Raw genomic sequence first — 26,554 nt, forward strand, 5'->3', positions numbered from 1 at the left:
AAGAAAACATTTATTCTTTCATACTGCTTTTAAAGTACTACTAATTACTGCATTAAAGCAGATGACCAAGAAATTACTTCCTATAGGTTCACTACAGAGGGAGGAAGACAATAAGTTCATACCTGAGATATCTTCTGGCATGTTCATTTTTATGACCGACCATGAGATAATAGCATCCCACTGCAAACCAAGACACCTAAAAAGTTGAAAACATACCATGACCAAAGATGCTTAACCTTGAACCAGGAATCTGTAACAAGTCAGAGGTCCCAGCATATATTCTAGTTCAAGTCAGAAACTTCTCTGAGACAGGCTGTCTACTAAGGGTCCTGGATGAAAAGAGACCAGATTCTCTATAGCTCTTGCTCCAGGTGCTTCCCACTGCATCCCTGCAGCATCTGAATCTCTTCCTATTGCAACGCCAGCCTGAGTGCCAGCCTCCCACCTGCACTGTGTCTTCCCCGCCCCACCTTGGTTCTACAGATTCCACCTCTTTAGCTGACTTCTCTTGCACTGCTTTCGCCTCTTTATAAATTGTTTTCACACTGGTCTGGGGTGCAGATTCTTGTCTGAGACTTAAACCCTGACCCCTGACTTTTGTCTTTAAGGACATGGTTCCTGATTCCATTTTCAATTTCTAGGTCTTCATTCTGATCCATGGCAGTTTGGAAGACACAATGATTCAATTCAGTTCATAATTCAGTAAGTTATCATACATGTAATGTGAGAAAGCTACCAAGCAGTTATTAGCATTGCTTATGAAAGGTATGAGTATGACTTTCACTTTCAATATTTAATTTTTCTGTATGTTAGCTATTTCAAAATAATGAGCATATATAATTTCTGTAATCATAAAAAATAAAGATTTTTAAGTTATATACTAAAAAAATATACTCTCATCAATTGAAAAAGTGAATGTTGCTTCTAATTATCATACGCACTAGGAGATTCTGCTCCAACACCTTAAAATAAAACATTATTTGCTTGAATTTAAATTTAGCCTCTGTCTAAACACCTGTTAAGTATTTTCTTAAAGTTCAGGTAAGAAAAAAGACACTATAAGGGAAAAAAAAGTTTATATTTACTTACAGGATTACTAGGATATAAATCCACCAATTTATGAGAAAGATAGAAAAGTTCTACATTAGAGAAAAAGAAAAAAAAGAATAAAATTATTCACAGCAAATGAACTTTAAGATATGAGTTTCCCCCAGTTACAGCTCTTCGCAATCATATAAATCTTGTTCTCGCAGCAATGATTTCATACGTTTCTTTCTTCCTGGATACAAAATCCATTTACCTAATGCCATATAGAAACTCCACGGAGCAGATACTACTGCTGTTTCATGTACCCCCACCTCCAATCCCTCACCCCACTCCAGGCACTAAGTGGGCGCTGAGCGCTTATCGAGTGGACTAGCGGCCTGGATGAGAGGCACACAACAAAGCACTCCACGTGCTGAAGAGGCTATTTCAAAGGGCCTCGCCTGTCTTAAAGCCCAGGTTTCTTACTCCACGGGCCTATTACAGACCGTCTCAACTACCCACAGCCAATCTGGTTGACCAAAATCTCCCGTTTATCGAATCAGCAAGATGATTTGCTCCCGAGTAACACAAAGCCCCGGCATGTCACAACGACGTCTCCTAGGGCTCAACAGGCCAGGGCGGCTAGAGAGCCGGCACCTCCAGCAAACTTCCAGGAGACGTGATGCCACTGGTCCACAGACCACACCTGGAGCAGCAGGGGCCCCAGAGCTGGGCTGCCCGGCTAGCTTTCCTCCTGACTGAGCTGACGAGTCAGTTCAGAAGATTTAAGGGCAAATACAGTCCAAACCCTCTAAATGTTTCTAGAATGTGGAAAACGTGAGTAAAAAATCTGCCCCCTTCCAATTTCTAAACAGTTACTGACTCTTGCCATACCAGCTTTCTTATGGATTTTACAAGAAAAAGAAAAAAGGCAAAACTGCCACCCAATGCTCTAAAACTAACATACCTTGGAGCACAAATTACATTTGAGAAAAGGAAGCAGGAATTAGGGATATAGAACCAGTGTGTTCTGCTGAATTAACAGAAGAGACTGCTGGTTACTTTGATAAGCATTTCTTCCCCCAGTTGTTAACCTGCAATCTGAATTATCCAGGATTTGTGAGACAAAATTTCCAGAGTTACAGAATATTTTTTGTCTTAAAAATTGTTATTTTAATTAAAAAAAATTCTTACCATTTGCTTTATTCAGCTCCACAAGTGTCCCTATATGTACAGGTAAACAATTTGCATGGAAAGGATCTTTTTCCATTACTCTGAAAGTTAAAGAAACACACTATATACATACGTACAAACAGTATGTAACCCCACTCATTGCAATTAGCTATGCTTATTCAAACAGTCATTACCACATTACATACAATACTGTGGGCTATAATACATTTTTACTTTCTTAACTCCATTATCTTCAGACTTGTTCAGTTAAGGCAATGATTAGGTTTTAAATGAAAGGGAAAATCCTGATTTATTCAGAAGCAATACAAATAAACATCACCACATACATTTACTTTAAACTAACAGAACTGTACCACATAAAATTAGTGGTCTAATTACTTAGAAGGATCAAAAATAATATGAAATATTAAATGAATCCTAACTATCTGTCAATTAAAATTTTTGTGAATTCAAGGATTTTAAGCAACCCCAAAGATCCATTAAAAACAGTCCATGTAAAGGACAAGTGTGAACTACGCACATGGAGAGACCGGTGCTGGGGGAGGAGGCGCGGCCAGTCAGTGAGCCTGACACCCAGTACCTAGAGGGTTTTATTAGCCTCTGCTTTAACAAGGAACGGACTTTATAAAACTATGCGCCAGACAGTATTCTCAAACTTGCAAATTATCTCCTGGGAGGGACACGGATACTCCCGAGTTAATAGAATAAAGCAACAAACGTGCATATACCTGTGTCAGTAAATCGCTCTTTTGAGATGACACCCACCCTCCCCCACCCCATACTCTGCAAAAGGAAAAGGCAGCTTAAATGATCATCCATCAGTTTGACATTATTCAGAAAGCAGGTCCCACACATTTCTCATGTAAAATGGACTAAACTCTACATTCCTGCACAAAAATAAGTAGATGTACTTACACAGAAGTCAGCTTGTAGCACATTTTAAAATCACAGTTATAATAATGTCTTTCAGCTAAAGACACGACCACATCCAGATTCTCCTGCAAACCATCTACAGACTCGGGGATGACAGTTTCACTAGGTTTATTATACTGAAACAGAGAAATGCAAACATGACTCAGTGTGCAGCACCGAATCAAAAGGCAGACTCAACTTGGCCCGGGTGTTTCAAGGTTTAACACAATGACACCTGTGAGATGCTCGAAACTTTTCTAACTTCAAGTATCATCAGTACTCCTCTCAGCAAGTCTAATTCTCTTCTCAATTTTATCACAGAATTCCATTGTAGAAAGTATTTTACAAAATAGTAGTTCAGGAAGCATGAGGAAAAAATCCTCATTTTCACACATCATTGATTATCTGATAGTTCAATCTTTTAAAAGTATGAGTTGTTCCCGGGAGGAAGACAGATATTTTGGGAAGCTTTTTCAGGAATCACATCATATATTTTAAATAATCTAAATCTGTTCTTGCAAATGTGCTAAACTAATAAAAATTAATTTCTAAATTCTTAACCTGTGAAAGAATAGAGGCCAAATTTAATGAAATAAGATGCTTATACAAAGCAAATACTAACTTTGTGTTTTTACTTACCTTTTTCAATTTGTTCTCAAATAGAAAACGTAGCAATTCCTGTTCTTCAGTACAGAGCTTGCTAAGAGGTAGTGATTCAAGAAGTTCTTTTTCTAAAAAATGTTGAGAAAAAAGGAACGTCCTCACAGTATTTATGGGGAAAAAAAATCAGCAATGAAAAATATTCTTCTATAGTTCTTGGTTTAAGTAAATTGAGCTCAAAAGAGAAAATAACAAGATAGAATGAACTGGAGAAAACTAAGACAGTGGTTCCAGACCCAGGTAATAAGAATCACCTTGCGGGCTCTGCATGAACCTGCCGGGCAATACTAGTCATCACCAGACTTGAGAACCACCAAGCCACTTTCCCAGCCTCAGCACTACGGACACCGTGGGGACAATTCTCTGCCGTGCTGGCTGTCCTACGCACTGCAGGACGTTCGCAGGACCTCTGGCCTCTACCCACTAGATGCCAGCAGCAACCTCCCATGCCCTACCCACCGGCAAGTTGTGACAATGAAACTCTCCCCAGATACCGCCAAATGTCCTCTAGGGGGCAAAATCACCCTGGTTGAGAACCACGCATTAGGCTAAAATGTCTGAATGCCATGAATACAACATCTCCACTTTCTCTGTTTCTCTTGTTTATCCACCTCACACCATTGGCAACATACTAGGTCAATGGTTCTCGGCCCTTGATGGACCTTAGGATCATCTGGGAGCTGTAAACCATCGGATGCCAGGGCCCCACCACCAGATTCTGATTCGACTGGTCTGGAGTTAGGACCGGCACAATGATGTTTTTAAACCTCCTGGGGGTTTACAGTGCAGCCATGTTGGAAATCACTGAATCAGATCCTGAATTCTTAACAACTTTAAATCGCTCATCCCATCACAATCCCTGAAGATTCTGACTGCAAGAAGCACTGCACAATACTGTACTTTGCCATGTGCTTCATGTTTGAAGATGTGAAGGAAGTTAATAGGTTTATTTAAACCTGTACATAAGAGCCTGCACTTGATTCTACAGATTTCAGAAAAAAAAAAAAAAATCCAAACAGTATTAATTGTGCTAAACATAAAAACACCTGGGTTTCCAAACCTTCTTGGGCTGTCAACATGTGGTGTGATGTTAAAAGATCAAATGCTTCAAAGCAGTAGACGTCAAGCTTCAAAGCTTCTTTATAGCTGTAAGTAGCGAGGGTTCGGTTATCTAGAGCATCATAGATTTTTCCTCGTAAGAGACAAATAGAACTCTTTATCTGTTGGAAAAATGATGAGTGACATACTAAGTCAGCACTACTGAAATTAATTTCTTATCAAAAATCATATATTGTCTGAAGGCTAAGACTCTTTTTTTTTTTTTTACATCTAAAAGGATGTGCTCCATCCAATGTCAGACACAATATAAATTAATAGGAACATAAAAGCAAAGTAAAACTTCTCTCATCTATCTTCCTTAGGCTCTCCTCACTTCAACAAACCTTTATAACTCTATTATACCTTACTGCTACTTTGTTCATTACTTGTTCTGTCTCAAATAGGGTAATGATTTAGAGACAGCATACAGAGCATACGTATATTAAATCAAACACGAAGACCGTTTGACAGGTAGATCTCAACGAACGAACCTTAGTAAATATTAGAAAACCGGCAGCAATGCAGCACAGGGGTTAGGAGCATGGCCTTTGGGAACTGGACAGACCTGAGCTCAAATCCCAGCTGTGACACTTACGAGTGACCCTGGACAATGCTCTAACCTCTCGTGACTCAGTTTCCTCCCCGCATCTAACTCACAGGCTCTGTAAGGATCAGAGGTGGTACCGTCTGAAGGCGGCACCTGGCAAGCTGCTCACACAGCAGCCACTCCGCTACTACCATTAACAGGAGGGTGTAGAAATCTGATTTATGTTCCAGATTCTGAACCTCAAAAAACAAATAAGTGAGCTTAAAGATGGTCCAGAGGTGCAGCTAAAATTGGTAATGGGGACTTCCCTGGTGGCACAGTGGTTAAGAATCTGCCTGCCATTGCAGGGGTCACGGGTTCGAGCCCTGGCCCGGGAAGATCCCACATGCCACGGAGCAAACTAAGCCCGAGAGCCACAACTACTGAAGCCCTCGCGCCTAGAGCCCGTGCTCCGCAACAAGAGAAGCCCATGCACCGCAACCAAGTGTAGCCCCTGCTCGCCGCAACTAGAGAAAACCTGTGTGCAGCGACGAAGACCCAACGCAGCCAAAAATAAACAAACAAACAAATAAATAAAAATTGCCGTCTCTCAAACCACTAAAAAAATAAATAAATAAAATTGGTAATGGGATTCATCATAAAATCACAATTCAAAAATAGTAGAGGACATTATGAGAGAATCCTAGACCTATGCAGTATCCTATGAGTTATTAAAAAAAGTAAACTCATAAAATAAATAATGCATTACAAATAAATCATGCATTTCTTAGCAGTTAATGGATAAGAGGTCCAAGAATAATGATAATCCTCAACTCCCTCATAAACGTATTTCTTCACAAAAAAATGTGCTTCTTAAAAAGAAAAAAACCTAAGAATGTATAGTATTCCCACCTTCTTGAGATGAACAGTAGTGTAACCAAGTTCCTTCATAGACATGTTATAAAGAACAACTGGGAAATGGGGGATTGGTGGGTAACAGCTATAGGGTACAGGGTTTCTCGCTGAAGTAAAAAAAAAATGTTCTCAAACTGACTGTGGTAAGGGTTGTACAGCTCAACGAATATATTAAAAACCGAGGTACTAGGCACTTCAAATGCATGAGTTGCATGCTATGTGAATTACATCTCAAGAAAGCTGTTAAAAAAAAAAAAAAAGAGTTAACAGTCCAGATTAGCAATCTGCTGATGTTATTGATCATGTTACATTGTATCAGTGTAATCTCTGCCAGCAAGGAGTTTGCAATTTTATGCAGGTAGGAAGTATACAAACTGAAATACACAGAATAACATACACCTTAACACCACAGCACTCCCTGGAAAGAAACAGTCTAAGGTAATCAAGGTTTCTTGGGGGTAAGTACAAAACACTGTTGAAATACAGTAAGAAGGGAAAATATTATTCCACCTGTGGGGAGGAGTTTAAGGTATCAAATGTAAGAAGAAAGAGCTTAAGTCTGCCTATTTCAGATTCAAGCATCTGAGGACACAATTACAACTTCTAACTGATGGCCCAGAAATGTCTCAGAATCTTCTTGGGTTGGGAAAATTAAGTAAGTTGGCAATCAAACTATTTTAACATGATTGTACTCAAGTAAAAGAAGGCGATTTACATTTGCCCTATCATGTGGGCAATTCTTACTGATGTTACGGAAGCATAGTTATTGCAGTACGACTTACTGAGGACTGTGACATTTCCCAGTCACTGGAGGGGTCTTTCAAGCTACTTTCATCCTTCAAGCATTTCTCAAACAGTCTTTTGTTGATCGGCTCCTCCATATCAAGAACATCAAGAGCCTGCTGATGTTCTTTTGCAGCAAACTGTGTAGAAAACAGAAACAGCGTTTGTCAACCATGACTTCTGATGCTAGATACACAATCGCAGCAGATTTTAAAAGGGTAATAAGTATTATACCCACTCATTACTTAAATTTAAAATGTCTAAAGTAGAATTTTCTTCATGCATATGAGCTTTTCGTAAATGGAGTCAGTATTTTGAATTCTCATACTCATGGGAGGGATGTGTAACATTCACTTCATTAAACCTTTATCAAATAAAACAAACTGAGGGCACACTTACATGGCATCTAGCTGCAAGGTAGCGACACGCTTCATACAACTAGGAAAGAAATTAATCTATTAAAAAAGTGATCAAGATAATATGCATCTTCAATCAAAAAGAAAACCATAGGGCTTCCCTGGTGGCGCAGTGGTTGAGAATCTGCCTGCTAATGCAGGGGACACGGGTTCGAGCCCTGGTCTGGGAAGATCCCACATGCCGCGGAGCAACTGGGCCCGTGAACCACAACTACTGAGCCTGCGCGTCTGGAGCCTGTGCTCCGCAACAAGAGAGGCCGCGACAGTGAGAGGCCCGCGCACCGCGATGAAGAGTGGCCCCCGCTCTCCACAACTAGAGAAAGCTCTCGCACAGAAACGAAGACCCAACACAGCCATAAATAAATAAATAAATAAATTAAAAAAAAAAAAAAAAAAGAAAACCATAACCACGAAGTGAAGAAAGCCATTTTCATAATTCCTCTTTTACTCTCGCAGAGAAAAAAAAGTCTTTTTAACCCATATTCATCATGAACCTACTGTTTACCAGTCACCGAGGATTCAAAAAGGAATAGGGACCTGCCCTCAAGGAGGTTGTGGCAGGGGAGACATAAACACAGCACATAGTTTCTTTCATAAACTATGAAAGAATCGCATAAAAAATACTAACCAGTTGAATAAGAAAACATCTCCAGGGGAGAGGGTAACTTAGGAGTTGGTCAGCATTCCAGCACTGAGTCTGAATAACTGTCACACATCTAAGGAACTGCAAGCAGTCAGCATGACTGGATACACATTCCATGCCCTGATGGTGGTGGTGGGTCAGACACAGACTGGAGAGAAATCAAGAAGCACCTGGGGTGCCTATGAATGCATCTGACTTTATCCTGTAGGCAATAGGAAATCACTGAGTTACACTGTGAGTGATGTGATCAGACCTGTTTTAGGAAGACCACCCTTTGACAGTTTAAAAGATGAACTGGAGACAAGGAAGGTGGGGTGTGGGAAAGATGTTACTGGAGAAAAGAGAAAGTAGAGAGGCTAAAACAACAAAACAGACAAATTACAGGCCTGACGTGTGTGAATGGTAATGAGATAGAAAGGTCTATCCATACTTTCAGAGCTATTTAGGAAACAGAATTTTCAAAACTTAGTGATTCGATAGGGGGGTGGGGGGAGGAAAAAACAAAGTGACCGAGACTAGGAATAAGAAATTTTCTCTTGGACTTCCCTGGCAGTCCAGTGGTTAAGACTCTGCGTTTCTAATGCAAGGGGCGCAGGTTCGATCCCTGGTCAGGGAACTAAGATCCCTCATGCCGCGCAGCGCAGCCAAACAACAAAAAAAGCGTACACAAGCAATGTTCTCTTTACATTTAATATGAAAAATTGAATCCTTAAAAATATTTTGACATAAAAAGAACATATACCTAAAATACTAATCTAATAACATTTTAAAAAAGCTTTAAGGTTCATACAATCACTTACTTTGTCCAGTTTTCGTGACCGAAGTGCATGAGCTGCTCTGTGATATTGGGCTGTCAGGTAAAGACACTGAGCCAACCAGTAAATGTCCTGGGGTTCCTCTGGAGGGAAAATTACATAAATGGTCAGAGGTGCAAGGTAAAGCAGAAAGATTTTTAAGGATAGAGAAATCAGAAAAAAAAATTAGAACCTGTCACTTACCATGAGAGAGTGAGGCTACTTTATCCGCCCAAAACAGAGCACTCTGATACTGTTGCTGTATCCAAAAACAGAAAAAAAGCGGTAATTGTCCTGTTACTTCAATAGTTTTACACAGACAGATAATATTATTAGAATGCTATATAATAAATCAACATCTCAGGACAATAATTTTTTACGTGTAGTAAAAGGTCTATCAATCATATCTCTATCTTATATCTCAGGTAGGTGAGTTTTAGTTCAATGGTGCAATAAAAATATTATTGGAAGACCTTTGGTATATACAGTTGAAGAAGGTAGTTTTTTTTAACTTATACATTGCAAAATTATATCAGCAGGTATCTAAAGAAGTAGATAACTTAAGTGATCATTTTGCAACATCCAGCCATTAGTAAGGTTCTCAGTCTTTGCCTCAGTCCTCCTGGATGCAAACCAGCAACTCTGTCGCCAGTCAATTTGGGAGGAGGAATGCTTCTGGGACGGTTACAAATCGGCTCAATGTTAGTGCCTGGAGGGTGGAACCAGGCCTGTCTCCTTCCTCACTGCATCCCCAGAGCCTGAGAAAAAGTGCGCAGGAAGCATTTATTCAAGTCAGCTGACTTATGGCAAACCAAAATACAGCCCTTCAGCGTGCTGCAAACATTCAGCTGCTACACTGCACATCGAACAGTTCACAGCGAACACCCTTTTCTCTCCCCTTCTTGGTTTCCAATTTATTGGGAGAGCATACATTTTACAAAAACTAAGTGACATCGCAGGTTAAACTGATGCTGCTGATTCTGGAAACATTTCTTTCCCTTAAACACTGTTTGCTGTTCATTCAAGAGGAGTGCAGAGAATGAAAGTGTAGTTAACAGGAGCTTTTTAAAGTACTGATTTTGAGACTACAGATTTGTTTTTATCTTTATTCAGTTAAATTCGGCCAAATAAGAATGACAACTAAAGTTCTCAAAAATTTTCTATCAGCTAGCTAAATTCAAAGGCCACCCCGCAACTTTCCTCCTAAGATAATCCTTCAACTTCCACTTAGCACGAAGCATGTGCTGAGCACCTCTGTGGCCGGGGTGGGCCGGCTGCGGAGCGGGGCTGAACACGTGTAAGGCTCGCCGCGCGCGTTAGTGGCTTCACGCTCAGCGTTCCTCAGCCTCCCGGCTGCAGAGGGCGGGGGGCTCGACCCCTCCCTTCGGGGGCTTTACCCCGAACCAAAGCCCAGGCCCTTAGGACCGCGCGCCGCCAAGACCCCGACAGCAGCCGCCCCTGCTGCCTCCCGAGCCCCGGCCCGCGCTCCCCGGATCGGCCGCCCACCTGGTCCAGGTACTGCCGGACGCGCTTCCGCAGCCGCTCCAGGTTCATGGCTGCGTGGCCGGGGTCCGGCGCGCGCCCGCCCTCCTGCCGCCCGCCGGGCAGACCCGGCCCCCGCGCCGCCACCGCCCCGCGCCCCAGGCCCGGGACCGACCCCAGCGGACCGCGCGCGCTGCCCGGAAACTTCCGCTCCGGCCCGGCCCCGCCCCGGAAGTGCTCCGCCACCGCGTCCCCCCTGGCGACGGAAACGGGCTTCGCGCCGTTAGTGCCGAGGCTCTCTCCTGGCCCTTGGGTGGCCGGGGCTCTCGTGCGGCCGCAGACGCCTTTCCTCTGCGACTGTGGCCGCCGCGGACGCGCAGCCAGTGACGTGTCCGTGCGCGGTTCGCTAAGTAGCTCGTTCGGAGTCGGGAGCTTGGCAGCTACGTCCCCGCGGGTTCCGTAGTTCCAAGTGTGACTCGTGTTTCCCGTGTAAAAACGGCGGTAACCACCTCAGAGGCTGGTTGTGCGGACCGGTGGGCGCACACGCCGTCCCGGCACGTGATGTGGAAGTTCTGCCTGTGGTCGCCATGGCCAAGTGTCCCTTTCAGATTGTCCTTCGGCAAAGCCCGGAGGCTCATTCCTCAACCTCAGGTAGAGGAACCTCTGATCAAAAACGAGTAAGAACTGGAAAAGCGGGGCTATTAAAACCCTGGATCCACACAGTGGAATATTATTCAGCAGCAACAGTGAATGAGCTGTTGACACATGTATGAACCTTATGCTGAGTGAGAGAGGCCAACCGCAAAGGACCTCATGTTGTATGATTCCGTTGACAGATTCTCCCGTTGACCAAAGTCTGCCCAGGCTCCCTGAACTTTTTTCAGCTAGGCCTGGCTTTTGGACTTCCACGTTCCCTTCTGCATTGTCCAATTTTTGCAAGAATTCTGATAAGTCAGCTTAGCCAGAATCCCCCACCCTGTACCTTCCTCATCCACTACAATCTCCCAGGTGATATCTGATCACCCTGGCCCGCCTTCAGGGAGAATCCTAACCCCTGATGCTTCCTCTTAGCCACTTCCTACTGGTGGGCCCCCACCCGGCTCCTTGGCTATGCATTCCCACGTGCCTGTGCGGCGTTCTGAGTTGACCCCAATCTCTCCCTCACTGCAGATTTCCATCTCAATGGTCCCTATACCTGTGTTGGTAGTTCTCCACCTTTGAGTAACATCTTACAGTGCTTTAACAAATGTCATTTGAATATTTTTTTTCTTTAACACCATTTAAATGAACTATCCAGAATAGGCAAATCAATATAGATAGGTAGTTGAGTAGTAGTTGTCAGGGGCTGGAGTGAGGGATGGGGTTGGGCGGATAACAAGTGACCGCTAAAAGGTCTGGGGCTTCTTTCAGGGTTATGACAATGGTCTAAAATGGATTGTAATGATTGCTGCGTAGCTCCGTGAATAAACTAAAAGCCACGAACTCTACACTTTAAACTTTATGGTATATGAAATATATCTCAATAAAGCTGTTTAAAACTCCTTTTTCTGACAAGTTGAACGCAGAAAGAAACATCATTTGACAAGTATGTTTCACTTGACTTAATCTGCACAACATGGTGCTAGCAGTTAGCTGTGCAAAGATGAAAAAGTTACGCACGCTACCTGAGAGCAATCTCTGCACGTGTAAAACGTTCAGTCTAGTAGAAGGAAACGTGTGTAGATACGTAAGTGCAAAGGGCAAAGATGCAAGACTCAGGAAGGAGTGGAGGGACTAACAGGGAACAGTCAGTACTACCCAAGTGAGAAATCAAGTGACATGGAAGCAACTGAAGTGGAGATGACATAAGCTGAACCTTTCCTTCCCCATAATGAAGTTCAACTTTTAAAATAAAGGCAATGCGTTCTCATTACCTAAAACCAATTTAATGTAGACAGACAAACAGCAAATGAAGTCAAAAGACAAGCTAGGGAGAAATTTGAAATCTACCATAAGATGCTAATTTCCTTTGGATGTGATAAGCCAATATAAAGAGACTGATGGCTCAAGAGAAAAAAATGGGTAAATGACATGAAACTACAGTTCATAGGAAAAGAAATGCAAGAGAATTCTAAACATATGAAAGAAAGCTCAACTTCACTCATAATAAGAAAAATTAAAATAGTGAGGTATCACTTTATATACAGCAGCAAAGATCAAAAAGTTTGGTGACAATTTGTTGGCAAGAGTAGGGGAAACAGGCCTCCTCATATACTGTCTTTGTGAGTGATGTTGATATACTCTCTATGGTGAACAAGTTGTCATGTCTTCCAAAACTAAACATGTATATACTCTGCGCTAACACTTCCAATTCCGGGAGACCTCCTATAGAGATGCATATTGCATGTGTGCAGAGTGACCTGTCCCATATGGATAGTCAGTACAACATTGTCTGCAAAAGCAAAAAATTAGGGACAATTTAACAACCGACCAGGTAGGAAACTGATTAAAGAAGTCACAGCATACTCACATAGTGGAATACCATGCAGCTGTTTAAAAGAACAAGGCAATTCTACGTGTGGATATGGAAAAACCTCCAAGATATATTAAGGGGGAAAAAACATGGGATAGGGAAGTGTTTATCATATGTGATCGTCTGGGTAAAATAGAAAACTAACTAGAGAATGGGTAGAAAGATCATTAAACTATCCCTGGGAGGACAAATTAGGCCAATGGCAACAGTGCAATGCCTTCTGGGAGAAGTGCTTTAAGTTAAACGATGGTGGACGTGGGAGAGACTTTTCCCTGGGTATGTCTTTGAGGTTTTTGACTTTCAGACCATGTGCTGTATTGCCTTTTAAAAGTAGATACAACCTTTATCAATATAAAATCCTAGGAAAGAAAGAAAATGCAGAGAAGCCAAAAGAACATAAAGCTTCCCATAAAGATTCCATGTACTCAAAAACTCTTCTCTCACTACTTTTGTGAGTTGCCTGCCGTGTCCTTTTTCTATGCATACACATACACTGGATAATATTTTGAAACAGTCCCTTTAAATTTCTTCTCCTGTGTCTTTCCCTTTCCTTCTCCTCCTTTCCCACCCCTTCCATGCCAGCAGGTAATAATCAGCACTATGCTCATTAACTTGGGGTAGGCATATGGCAGGCTATAGTTCAAGCCATATTTTCAATTGCTTCTTTCATTTAATGATATTATATATAATTATTTGTGCATTACCTCCTTAGATTTTGTCTTTTTTTATCACTTAAGTTTCACATGGATGCACTCTATAAAAGACTCCCATGATGACGGTGTATACAGACTGTGGACATTCCCCAGACCCGTCCCTCCTCCTCTTCTCAGAAACTATCACTGTCAATTGTTGTGCATTTTCTACTCTCCTTTCTGTGCTTTGAATGCACATATGCACATTTAAAAATATATCTTTTTCTTTTCTACAAAAATGAGGTGACACAGTATGTAATTTTTCTGAGAATTGCCTTGTTCACTGGTATACCTTAGAGAGGTTCGCAGTCAGAACCTGCTTTGTTCTTCCTGATGACTGAAAAACGTTTCACATTACATTCATCAGACTAGGCGGAGTGATGATGCTTTACAAACTGACACTTCAGGTCACACCTCAGTGCTGTGGTGGTTGATTTTATGTATCAACTTGGCTGGAGCACAGGATGCCAAGATCTTTGGTTAAACATTATTCTGGGTGTGTTTGTGAAGGTGTTTCAGATGAAATTAACGTTGGAATCAGCGGTCTGAGTAAAGAAGATTGCCCTCCCCGATGTGGATGGGCCTCGTCCAACCCATTAAAGAGCTGAATGGAACAAAAAGGTACAGCCAGGGACTTCCCCGGCGGTCCAGTGGTCAGGACTCCACGCTTGCACTGCAGGGGCCACAGGTTCAACCCCTGGTTGGGGAACTGAGATCCCACAGGCCGCGTGGTGCCGCCAATTGATAAAAGCAAACAAATAAAAAAGACACATGTTGCATATCAGAGACACAAGTTGGTTCAAAATCCATTTGATACAATCACCAGTTAACAAAATAATGGAGAAAAATGTGATTTTTTTTTTTTTAAAAAAAGGTGCAGCCAGACAGAGTTTGCTCTCTCTGCCTACCTGCTGGGTATTGACCTTCTCCCGCCTTTGGACTAGGACCGGAGCCCACAGCGTCCGCTCCCCGGGTCTGCAGCTCGCTGACTCAGGCCCTGGCACTGCTCCGCCTCCAGAGCTGCATGAGCCAGTTCCTTACCGTAGGCTAACATGCGTGTAGTCGCGGAGAGACATGTGTCTTAAGACAGCAACCGTTTCCTCCAGGAAACTTTTGAGCCCCCCCAAGTTGGGCTTACGTGTCCCTCCTATACTTTGTAGTAACACCATCGTGATTGCCAGTTCCTTTTCTCACATTGCCCTGTAGTCTATATGTCCCTTGGGAGCAAACACTGGTGGAGAAGGTAAGGAGAGGAAATAAACAGTCAGCCACCCCTGGTAGAGCTCTAATTTTGTTTCCTAATCTCCAAGCGCTACCTGAAGTGGGTCTTGACTGATGTCAAAGTGTGGGCAGGGCTGTGCTCCTTCTAGAGGCTCTAGGGAAGAATCCGACCCCTTGCCTTCTCCAGCACCTAGGGGCACCTGCGCTCCTTGGCTCCTGGTCTTTAAAGCCAGCAGCACAGCATCTTCAAACCTCCCTCTGATTCTGACCCTCTTGCTTCTCTCTCTCACTTATAAAGACCCTTGTGATTATAGTGCTTCCACCCCAACTACCCAGGAAAATTGCCTTATTTAAAACCCTTAACTTAGTCACCTCTAAAAAGTCCTTTTTGCCACTTTAGGTACCATATTCACAAGTTCAGGAATTAGGCGTGGACATCTTGGGAGCTGTTACTCGGCTCACCACGTTACATAACCTAGTCGGCCACCCAAAGGCATGCCTTTATTACGCCAGGGTAAGAAAATATAAATGAATCAGACAAAAGCCATCCTTTCTACTGGAGGCCAACTCAAAGTGCATGGACCGCCGCTTCCAGGACCATATTTTCTTTCCAACACCGTAGGCAAGTACTTTACCCACTGTTACTGGAGGGTAGTCGTGGGGTGGGGAGGGCAGCCAGAGGCAGACGTGAAGGTCCTATGAAAACCTCTGAGCCGCACCGTGGGAGGCAGCAAGTGTGCTGTCTGGTGGGAAAGGGTCTCTGAAGTGAGACTGCCTCGGTTCAGATCTGGAGCAGAGGTTCCTCGACCTCTTGGTGTGTCATTTTCCTCATCTGTCAAATAGCCCTTACTTCATAGGATTGAGGTGTGTGAGGTCTTAATGAGATAGTTCATGTAAAGTGCTTAGAATAATGCTGAACACTTTCTTGTGATTATATTAACATGAATATCAGGATATATTGCATTGCATTACATGATATTATATTATGAGTGGCATTTATTACTAGTGGCAATAGTTGTAGTAGAAGTCTTGCTAAGAAGCCTGGGCGGCACAAACCAGCAATGTGAAAATCTATCTCAGCCATTTCTGGGTCCATCTCAAGGCTAGACAGTTTGCTCCACTCCACTTGACGTCTCTGCACCAAGACAGCTCTTGTTTACCTCCTGCCCCACTCAGCTCCATGGAATGGCTAAAACGCAGTGACCAGGCTGCCAAACAAAGTTTCTGGAATCACAGGTAGGCCCGGAGATTCAGGCTGGCCAGGTGACTTGTCATACCCAATTTCATGTTTAGCGTCTTCACTGAACATTTTTTTTTATTAACTTATATGTCTGTGTTAAATCATATATTTGAGATGAATAATTAGTAAAATCACAAATATAATCTAAAATTTTCTTTCCATCAAACTCATTTTTAAAAAGACAAAATAAAACAGTGAATTCAGTTTGGATTACAAGCCCTCAGGAACTGAATCATACTGACATTTTCCAGATGTGTTTGAGGATCATACATCTTTTATTTCATTCCAGGAGGCCAGGCTCTCCAAATGTCTTGAGGTATTAAAAGCTTTGTTGCAAAAGGATTTCATAAAGTAAACACACCCTTGAAAGCACAGCTTATCACTTTTTTCCAGTTCGTTCTTTCCTGCGCTCGATGGCAGCTACAGAAACTTCTCCACTGCATGCAAATCAAGATGCTCTCTGTGACACTTGACTATGTGAAGAATCTAAACCTTGGAAAAGTTTAATGTCAAAGTCCCAAGAATCTTTAAGCAGTAACCAATACCCAAACGAGATTTCTCCACTTTCAAAGTAGCCTCGCATGTAGCACATCTCTCACCTCACCACCTTCGGGGGGTTGTGGAAGTGTCACCCCCTTGCAGGACAGGGGTCTGAGTCCCAGGGATTTAGTGAAGGGTCTTGTGCCCTTTCTGGCCACTGCACTGAAGGGGCAAGCAGGACCCTTGGCTACAGGAGAATTTTTGCTAATGAGTCCACCGCATCTAGCTAAGACCATTTCTTTATCAAATGCTGTTGCTGGAAATATATATAAACCATATTAGCCTATATTAGTGAGTTAGTAAGTGTGGTAGGGGAACCATAGTGATGGAAGGTTCAGCTCCAGGTGTGTCATTTTAAGATCAGTGATGACGATGTGGCAGCAGGTGGCAATGGGTATAGGAGGGAAAAAAGTGCAAGAATAAACCAGGAGGCTGCTGTAGACTGAATATTTGTGTCCTCCCAAAATTCATATGATGAAACCTAACCAAGAGTTAAGGGTTACTAACACCTGCTCCTCACCTCCCTCGGGACTGTGGCCTGTTGTTCGCCCAGCAGCTCCAGGCCAGTGTCGGCCTGGCCAAAGGGCAAACTCCTCGGCCATCCAGAAACATCCCCCTCCTCCCCCTCCTCCCCCTCCTCCCCCTCCTCCCCCCCCATTCCATCCTCCTCCTTCCGTGGCCACGGTGGCAGTGGGAAGGTGGCATGGTCTCCCTCCCCTCGGACGGTCACTTGTTCGGTATCCAGGTGGCCAGCCCTGTGTCCTCAGGGGTCCTGGGTGCCAAGGCCCAGCCAGCTACTGCAGGCCAGGCTGACTTCCCTGGGCCTCCGCCTCAGAAGGAGCAGCAGCTTTTCTTTCTGGAATAACCACTTGGTCTGGACTGGGATCTTCCTTCCCTGCCCTTCATGTTTCTGTGGACTTTGCAACTGCTGCCTTTGTCTTTAGGGCTCTAACCAAGGATGTGAAGTAAAACAGCAGCCCGTGTCCACAGGGCTCACTGGACGCACCGCGCACGGGGATGGTCACGTCATTTTCGGCAGCAGCAATTTGAACAGACGTACTACCAGGTGGGCACCTGTGTGTGTGGTGGGAATGAGGCTGCCTCCACTTGCCCCCTCACACCTACAGCTGTGACCTAAATGCACCAGTTAGAGGTCACAGCTCAGGTGTCTGAGGGGTGGTAAAGGCCAAGGGCCAGCGAGGGACGTGGGACAGCGGGCAGGGTGCTTCCCTTACATCCCTCAAATTGCCTGTTTTTCAGCAGGAGTCACTTCCACTGTCTTCGAAGCGGGACAATGAAGAATCACACATGGAAAGAGAACAGGACCCTGATATCATCAATCGAGTCATGAATTACATTAGACAATAGTACAACTTCATCCAAGAGCTTCTAAACCCCTACCCTTTCTTGTGTGTTAACTTGTCTGAAGTCAGCCAAATACTGGAGAACAGCTGCACACTGATATTTTTATGCAGTACTGACTTTTGTGAAATTGCATGTGTATAAGTCTCTGTTTTGCTGTTTCCTTTAATGAGCCCTTCCTTAAACAGTCCATGAAATACAGTCAGGAAAACAGGACACGGATTTTCAGTCTGACCAGAATATTAAACATCTCAAGGGGTTTCTCAAGAATTTAAATTACTCAGAAAAGAATAGAGAGCAATCTTGCTCACCGGAGTGAGGAGTGATGTGGTCAGGCCACTGCAGGAGAGTAATTTAACAATTGCTAGACTCCTATTGGCTAAAGTTGAAAGGACACTGATAATTCCTAGGAAGACAGTGATTTGCAATTATTCTGTTGTCGTTTTACAACGACAACTCTACAAATTTGGGATTAACCTCTATCCAAACATCAGAAAAACATTGTTTTTTTGATATTGAGCTGTATGAGCTGTTTGTATATTTTGGAGATTAATCTCTTGTCAGTTGCTTCGTTTGCAAATATTTTCTCCCATTCTGAGGGTTGTCTTTTCGTCTTGTTTATGGTTTCCTTTGCTGTGCAGAAGCTTTTAAGTTTAATTAGAAGGACAATTTTTTTTAAAATAGCAGCAGTACATCACTGTAAAAAGGTGTGAAAGTATTTAAGCTAGAGATACACACGCGTCCTTGTACATACCTACATGCACGTGGTCTTATTAGCAGCCGAAACTTCCTCCACACCTGGTCCTCAGATATCTAGATTTTGTTGGGCAAATACTTTTTAGCTACTCAGCGTGGGATGGAAGTTCCACAGGAGTCCTATTTAGGGAACAAAAGGATGGTTGCTGAACTGCTGATAAGGGCAGTAGGTCCAGCTTGATGAAGAGGTCCTGGTTTTGTTGAGTGTGAGGTGCAAACTGAGGGCTGGAGTGGAGTTGCCAGGGAAGAAGGGACATCTAAGGAAAGAAGGAAGCAGAGAAAGGAGGCGAGGCGGTGGAATTCAGAGTACAGAGTCAGGGGAACAGAGACATTTAACAAGAACTTTGAAGGAGGCTTACTGTGTGGGGCTCGATCTACACCAGCATTTCTCTCGTTCCATGAAGCTGTTGGTGACTCTACGCTTATGTCAAGTGTGTGTGGGCAGGAGGTCTTGTCCGGCGCTGCCAGAGGCCTACAAGGAGCAGACTAGGATGCCCTGGGGGACACTGGGGCTGGGTGGGGCCCACGCTATTGGACAAAGGGAAACCTAGATGCTTTAGGCAGCGGGGAAAGGGTTCAATAAACATCAAACGCCATGGTGTTCCAGAGGAGAAGGAGGAGAAGAAATGATCTTTCGCATCAGTGACAGAGGTCAGGCGCTATCCCCTCTGTGCACCTTCGGAGAAAATGTGCCTTGTGCCAGCAGAGGACACTACCATGTGAAAAAGGAACACACCGGGAGGAAGAGACACAACAGTGTGTACACCACTGTCTGAATTCTCTTCCGGCAGCAACGTGGTAAGCGGTGATTCACGTGGAAATGTTATTTTGAGTGGGTTTTAATAAGGATCTGAAGGGGATCAGAACATGCCACCCCAAAGTACACCACTTTGGCTTATTGATTATTTGGAGAAACAGCAGATGCAGGAGGGCTCTCTGCCCTCCCCCTTTCTGCCTAAAAGCAGGGCATAAATTTACCTTGAGAAGGATGCCCTCCTGCACCAAGAAGAGGCCGACGCTCTTAGCACCAGAGACCGGAGTCGGCGGAAATGGGTCTACAGGCAAACCTACGAAACAACCCTTATCTTCCACTAACCCCTGCATCCCCCAGTCATGGCTCCACAGGGCACTCCCCAGCCCAAGCCCCTCTTTCTTGTCACATCCCCACAACTTAGCGTTCTTGGTTTAAAAAGGTACGTAAGGTCTTGAGTCTATTGGTTTCTTCAGTTTTTCATTTTCCTTTTGAAGACTCCCATGTTCACTTAAAATATTAAATAAGCTTTATGATTCCCTCCTGTATTTTATCTGTCAGTTCAGTTCTTTGGCCAGCCACAGATCCTCGGAGGGTGAAAGGAACCTTTTTCCTCCCTGCAGATCTTATTCCCGCTGCTTCTAAACACAATTCTGTTCAAATTCCTGGGGACTCTAATATTTTCCCAAATTGGATTTCATGACTTGGAGACCCTTATTATAAAACAACAGCCCATACAACCGTGTTGAACAGCTGCTGATCTGAGTGCAGGTCGCACGTGGTGACGGAGTACATTCACCCTTCTCTATCAGGCCGCAGTATTTTGGGTGACTTAGTACATTTTGGTTGAGAACAATTGATTATTTTGCTACAATTTACAAATTGATGAAGATATTGGAAAAAACATGAGAGAAAGAGTGCTGATTTGGGGGAATTGGAATTGTGGGCTCCTGGACAGTTCTCATCAAACTGTAGGAAGGGAGAGAACTGGGGGCTCTGCCGTCCCACCCAGCCCGAGCTGGGCTGCGGCCCCAGGGCCACCACCAGAGGGCGCGCCTCCACGGGCTTCTCCAAGGCCCGCGGGCCCAGGGTGCCGAGCCGGTCGGTTCCGTGGACGCCTCGGGCCGGACAGGGGCTGGGTCAGGCGAGGGGCCTCAGGAGGCCGGCAGCAGGGCCGGGTCAAAGGCCCTGAGGATCAGCGAGGCCCTGTCTGTTTCAGCCACTGTTTCCAGGGTCAGTTTGCTATGTGGTTTCCCCAACCTATTCCTGGATTACGTGGAACTGAACTTGTTTTCTAAGTAACTAACCAAGAAGTGTTGTTCAGCTTCTACAGCGTGTTTTTAGGACTTTGTGGTTGACTTTGGGAAGAGGAGACAGACACCGCACGGCGACTGTCCCAGCTGATGGGGACCAGGGCTGCGGCGGCTTCCTGAGCTGCCTGACTGCACGGGCACCACGGCCTGAGAACACACTGCAGTTTGTTTCTTTCACGTCATCTTCAAAGTCAGTTGCTCTTGTTTCCCAGCGGTTCAAGCCCGTGTCACAGTTTCCAGTTTTCATCATTTCAATGTGCACCCTAGGTTCTGCCCGCCCGGCCAGTGGACCCGAATTTCTCACAGGACACATCTGACCACCAGGCCAGACCACTGTTTCTGGAAGTTAGAAGTTATAGACCTTCAGCACTGGACACTCTATCCAGCGCCCACATCTGCATTTCCAGAACATTCCCTCACATTCAGGACTCTGCTCGGCAACCAGAGGAGGGGCCTGCGTGCCCTCCAAGCCGGAGGAAAGGAGGCCGCCCTTGCAGAGACCTCCTTCTCCGTCTGGGATACAGGGATCCAGGAGCTCCGAGGGCGGCCTTATGTGGCCTTTCTGGGGCCTTTGGCTGATTTAGCAGCAAGCAAGAGGGCGAAGCAGGCAAGTAGTGTAAAACTAGACAAAATCGGCCCCCCAAATTGTCTTTGAGAATGAGAGCATGGCTGGGTGATGTGGAGCTTTCTGGGGAGCTGGGGCCCTGGGGCTGGGATGGAGGGGTGCTCACACCCAGGCCCCCAAGTGCAGAGTCGAGCCCTGCAGGCCTCGGGGGCAGTGCCTCCTTGTCTTACCCGGGGTCAGTCTGGGCCCCAGAGCCCCATGCAGGTGGCCCCCGGGGCTCCCTCCCTCCCCACTCCTGCTCCCCCCTCTCCTCTTCCTCCCCCGCGCCCGTTGCTGTCCCCGGTCATTACGTTTATGGGGACTTAAAAGCATTCCAAAGTTCTACGTATTTAAACTAATTTGATGCACAGGGTAATATGGGACAAACACCTGAAAACATACCTGGTTCTTTATTTCTCAAGTTATCTTCAAAATAAGAGCTCCTGGGTGGCCAGTTTTCACCCTAAGGGGCCTGTATGGACTAAGACCACTTGCCCAGCAGAGACTCTGTGGGCAGAGGCCAGAGAGGAAAAGCCAAAGCCAGAGGAGGCTCCCAGCAAAGGAGAGCCACTCCTTGACCACATGGAGCAATTCAGCAGCTTTATAAGCTGTTGACTCTCTGGGAAGTGGCAGGTGGAAAAAGAATTACGTTCTCATGACCAGATAGCAACGTTTCCAGTTACAGAATCTTTTGTGCTCTTTTGTTGAACTTTTAATAGTCTCTTTAGTGAATACAGGTAGTTGAGTAATTGTTTCAAAAGCTCAACAGGTGACACATTTCTTTTCTAGAAATAAGGCATTTCTTGACGGCCTTATCAGGTGTAACAAATCTTCTTTTACTCCCTTGTGTTCTTCCAAGCTTCCTTTTGGATTTTGGAGTTGAGTGCCATGGAGACTCAAACGTCAAAAATATATTGTCTAAATTCATTGCATTTGGGTTTTTCAGGACTAAGCTGCAGAAACCCAGCTACTAAAACTCAGCTCTGGGAGTAATGTGGTCACTGGGGTGAGGATCAAGGCAAGACGAATACTGACTACCAACAGGAAGTGCTGATGTTGGCCCTAAACTGCCACGGTTATAAAGGAGGGACGGATACGAGGGCTCGTAAACCAAGCATTCGGTTGCTACTCGGAGGGATTTTCTATCAAATTTATCACTGAGCTCAAGACTCTTAACACAGTACTGTGCCCAGTTTGAGGCTTCCTGACAGGAAAGGGGTGTGGACAGCCTGCAGGGGCTCTGGGATCGCCGCCCCACAGCACACTGAAGGCCGAGCTCGCAGTCCAGAGCCAGGTTCTAGCACAAGCTCGCTCTACGGACGGGGGTTCAGAGAGGCTGAGTAATCTTCTCACAGCCACTAAGAGAATCCTCTGAAGGGTCAAAACTCACATCCAGGTCTGTCTGACTCCAGGCCCGTGATTTTAAACACTGTCATTGGGGCTTCCCTGGTGGCGCACTGGTTAAGAATCTGCCTGCCAAGGCAGGGGACACGGGTTCGATCCCCGGTCCGGGAAGATCCCACAGGCTGTGGAGCAACTAAGTCCGTGCGCCACAACTACTGAGCCTGCACTCTAGAGCCCGTGCGCCACAACTACTGAGCCTGTGAGCCACAACTACTGAAGCCCACGCGCCTAGAACCTGTGCTCCGCAACGAGAGAAGCCATCGCAATGAGAAGCCCGTGCACCGCAACGAAGAGTAGTCCCCGCTCACCCCCACTTTGTTGCGCACAGCAACGAAGACCCAATGCAGCCAAAAATAAATAAAATAAATAAAAAATAAACACACTTTACAACAAACAAACAAAAACACTGTCATTGAAGGGCCTGCCTGCCAGGAGCAGGGAGGAACCTGGGTGATTCCACATAGGCATGGAAACCTGAGAGGAGACGGGCCCTTGATCTTCAAGGGTGCTGTCAAGGGTTTGAGCAGGAAGGAGTGACATGAGCTCCTAGTTCTCCTCTTTTGCTTTAGTAGAGAATTCAGCCTAAACCTGCAGCACGAATTCAGTATAGCCTAGAGTACTAGGTGCTGTGATGCTACCAAGGGTCCCGCTCCGTGAAGCAGGGACCACGTCAGTCTTTCTTGTCTCGAGCCCTGGGCCTGCCCCAGGGCCTGGCACATACACAGAGTTTGTTGATAAATGAACGAGTCTTTTCATCTTTTTTTTTTTTTTTTTTTGAGGCCTTAACTATAAGATAGATGATCGTGGTTGTGGAAAGCATGATCTTACCTGGGCGTGCAGAGGAAGGAAGCAAATTCTGAGAGCCTCTCAGCGGTGCTTAGTCACTCTAACCAAGACCTACTGATTCCTTTTACGTCTTATGTTGTGCATTTTGGGGTCAAGGTGTAATTTCATCACACTGAGGAGTTTTAATCTGATTTATTTAGATATTTGTTAAAGTAATAATCACAGATTTTTAAGGCAAATTACACAAATACACCTGAGAATTATAAACAAATCCACAACAGCACAAAATATGGTAACAGAGTAAGAATTAATAACTAGAAAACAAAATCCAATTCAAAAGCCCTTAACTCCCAATATTACTCTGCATAATTTGTTTCCAGTTATCAGCCCAAGAAGCACAAAAAATAGTTTTGCTGCATCATCTGGTCAAACACATCCTGTGAACACACACAGTTTCGGAGTGCTGACTCACATGCATTTAAGCTGTCCTCGTGTGATAATCGAGGAGGGCCTGCCCTGGCCGAGGTCAGGGCCAGCTCTCTGAGGACCGGGGTGGCCATGATGGCCTTGCCATTTTCCCGTCACCACTTCTCACACGCCTTCTCTTCCAACGCTGTGCTCCGAGTCCTCCCCTCCACTTCACTTTTCAGGCCCAGGATTTGTCGTTGCTAAATTTCAGTTTCAGTTCCTGTTGGATCAAAAATGCATGTTGGAAACAAACTTTACTTTCCTTAGGTAAGGACAGTAAAATACCAATTTACTAGGATGCATGGGAAATGGAGTATTTAAACTCGTTGACAATTCTACTTTATTTAGAATTAATCATATAATTCGTTTAAAAAATAACAGCCTTGTGGAGACATAATTCTATAACAAAAAATTCATCCTTTCGAAGTGTATACTTCGGTGGTTTTGGTGTATTCAACGTTGCGCAGTCATCTCCGAATCCAATTTTAGAAGGCTTTCGTCACCCCTCCAAACCCCCGCGCGCAACTGTGGCTCCCGGCTGTCCTCCCCGGACCTTGGTAACCACTAATCTACTTTGTGTCTCTGTGGATAGGCCTATTCTGGACGTTTCATAACAGTGGAACCATATGCTCTGTGGCTGCTTGTATCTGGCCTATTTCACTGAGCATAATGTGTTCGATGTTCAGCTACAACGCGGCATGTATCAGAACGTTATTCCTTTTTATGCTTGCATAATATTCTAGTGCATGGTTATATCGCATTTTGTTTACTTGTTCGTCAGTTGATGGAACATTCTTATACAAGTTTTTGTGAGGACATGTGTTTTCAGTTTTCTTGGGTGTATACCAAAGAGTGGAATTGTTAGGCTCTATGGTAACTTTATGTTTCACTTTTTGAGGAACAGCCAGACCATTTTCCAAAGTGGCCGCGCTACGTCACATCCCCACTGGCAGGAGGAGAGCGTCCTGTGGCCACACCCTGGCATCGCATCCCACATCCTCAACACTTACCTTCTGTCTTTTGATTCTAGTCAACTGGTGGGTGTGAAGTGAGGTCTCATTGTGGGTTTGATTTGCATTTCCCTAATAACAATGAGCATCTTCTCATGGGCTTATTGGCCATTTGTACATCTTCTTTGGAGAAATATCTATTTAAATAATCAGATCATCTTTTGCTATTTCAATTTCATTGTTGAAAATCTTTCTAAAATGGGTCAAAGTACTTTTACACTAGATTGGTACTTCCACGATTGCACTTTGAACCTGTTGGCTTGTTGGTGTTGGATGTTTTGCTGGGCCTTTAGGACGTCAGCCAAACCCCAGAGTTTTTATTTTTTCTTTTATTTCCCTGAAAGGCTGTGCTGGGAACTGCCTGTGGATAGAGTCTGGGCTAATGGGACCTAGCTGTCCAGGTCTCCCAGGGAAAGGGTATGGACTCATTAGGACTTGGAAGAGGGGAGAATGAAGGCTCCCTGCCGTGTCCTGCCCTGGAGAGTGTCCGCTTACCCTGACCTTCCACAGTGTGTGTGTCAGGGGGACTACATAGCACAAATCAGTGTTTCATGTGAAATGCTAGGAGTTGAATTCTTACAGTTTTATTTATTTGAACAACATAGTTAAGGTATAATCAGGCAAACAACCCATCAAGGGATGGCCTATGTGATCACAAAATATTCCCAAAACTTATATATAGCTCAAGGGGTAGGTTGAAAAGCCACCTCAATAAACATACTGATGGATTCCTATGGCTTAAAATAAGCCACATTAGTTTTTTCCATTATCTTAAATCGCTAAAACCTGTAAATAGAACCTACTGGATTCTCTTTCAGTTTTAACTAGAAGCCTAAAATAATAAATCCCTGTTGGATGCTGAATGCTTGGTAAGTGGTAGGCTCTCAAAAAACACATTAAATGATAATACAAGAATATTTCATAATTAAATCCAGTTACCTATGGAAAAATGTCACCCTGTTCCTCATGCAATATTCTCAAGTAAGAATCGAAATAACCTTAACGGCATCCCTGGTCGTTCATCATCCATTGATTTCCAACACACACACACACACACACACACGCATGATACACACACACACCGTACACACACACATACACACACGACACACACACACAACATACACACATACACACCACACACACATACACACATACACACACCATACACACACATACACACATACACACACCATACACACACATACACACATACACATAAACACACACACATACACACACACACCATACACACACATACACACCATACACACATACACACACCATACACACACATACACACATATCATACACACACATACACACATACACATAAACACACACACATACCGTACACACACACATACACACACGACACACACACACAACATACACACATACACACACCATACACACACATATACACATACCATACACACACATACA

General features: G+C 44.4%; 1 protein-coding gene across 3 annotated transcripts in view; it reads right to left on the minus strand.

The window, feature by feature from the left end:
- The window catches only part of CDC16 (cell division cycle 16), a 29,162-nt gene extending 18,485 nt beyond the window's left edge, over positions 1-10,677 (minus strand). Inside the window, exons 1-11 of one of the 3 annotated variants that reach the window (XM_028162533.2) lie at positions 10,474-10,677; positions 9,172-9,226; positions 8,974-9,071; positions 7,514-7,552; positions 7,114-7,254; positions 4,853-5,012; positions 3,772-3,863; positions 3,136-3,269; positions 2,221-2,300; positions 1,090-1,139; positions 123-196 (exon numbers count right to left, since the gene is read on the minus strand). In XM_028162533.2, coding sequence (XP_028018334.2) covers positions 123-196; positions 1,090-1,139; positions 2,221-2,300; positions 3,136-3,269; positions 3,772-3,863; positions 4,853-5,012; positions 7,114-7,254; positions 7,514-7,552; positions 8,974-9,071; positions 9,172-9,226; positions 10,474-10,521 — 971 coding nt within the window. In that variant the 5' untranslated portion in view covers positions 10,522-10,677. Of the gene's footprint in view, positions 1-122; positions 197-1,089; positions 1,140-2,220; positions 2,301-3,135; positions 3,270-3,771; positions 3,864-4,852; positions 5,013-7,113; positions 7,255-7,513; positions 7,553-8,158; positions 8,376-8,973; positions 9,072-9,171; positions 9,227-10,473 lie in introns of those variants that run through there. The other 2 variants (XM_007196734.2, XM_057533215.1) reach the window with 2 other exon arrangements.
- Positions 10,678-26,554: the final 15,877 nt, after the last annotated feature.

This window comes from Balaenoptera acutorostrata, chromosome 18 (genome assembly GCF_949987535.1).
Source record: "Balaenoptera acutorostrata chromosome 18, mBalAcu1.1, whole genome shotgun sequence".
Taxonomy (NCBI): Eukaryota; Metazoa; Chordata; class Mammalia; order Artiodactyla; family Balaenopteridae; genus Balaenoptera; species Balaenoptera acutorostrata.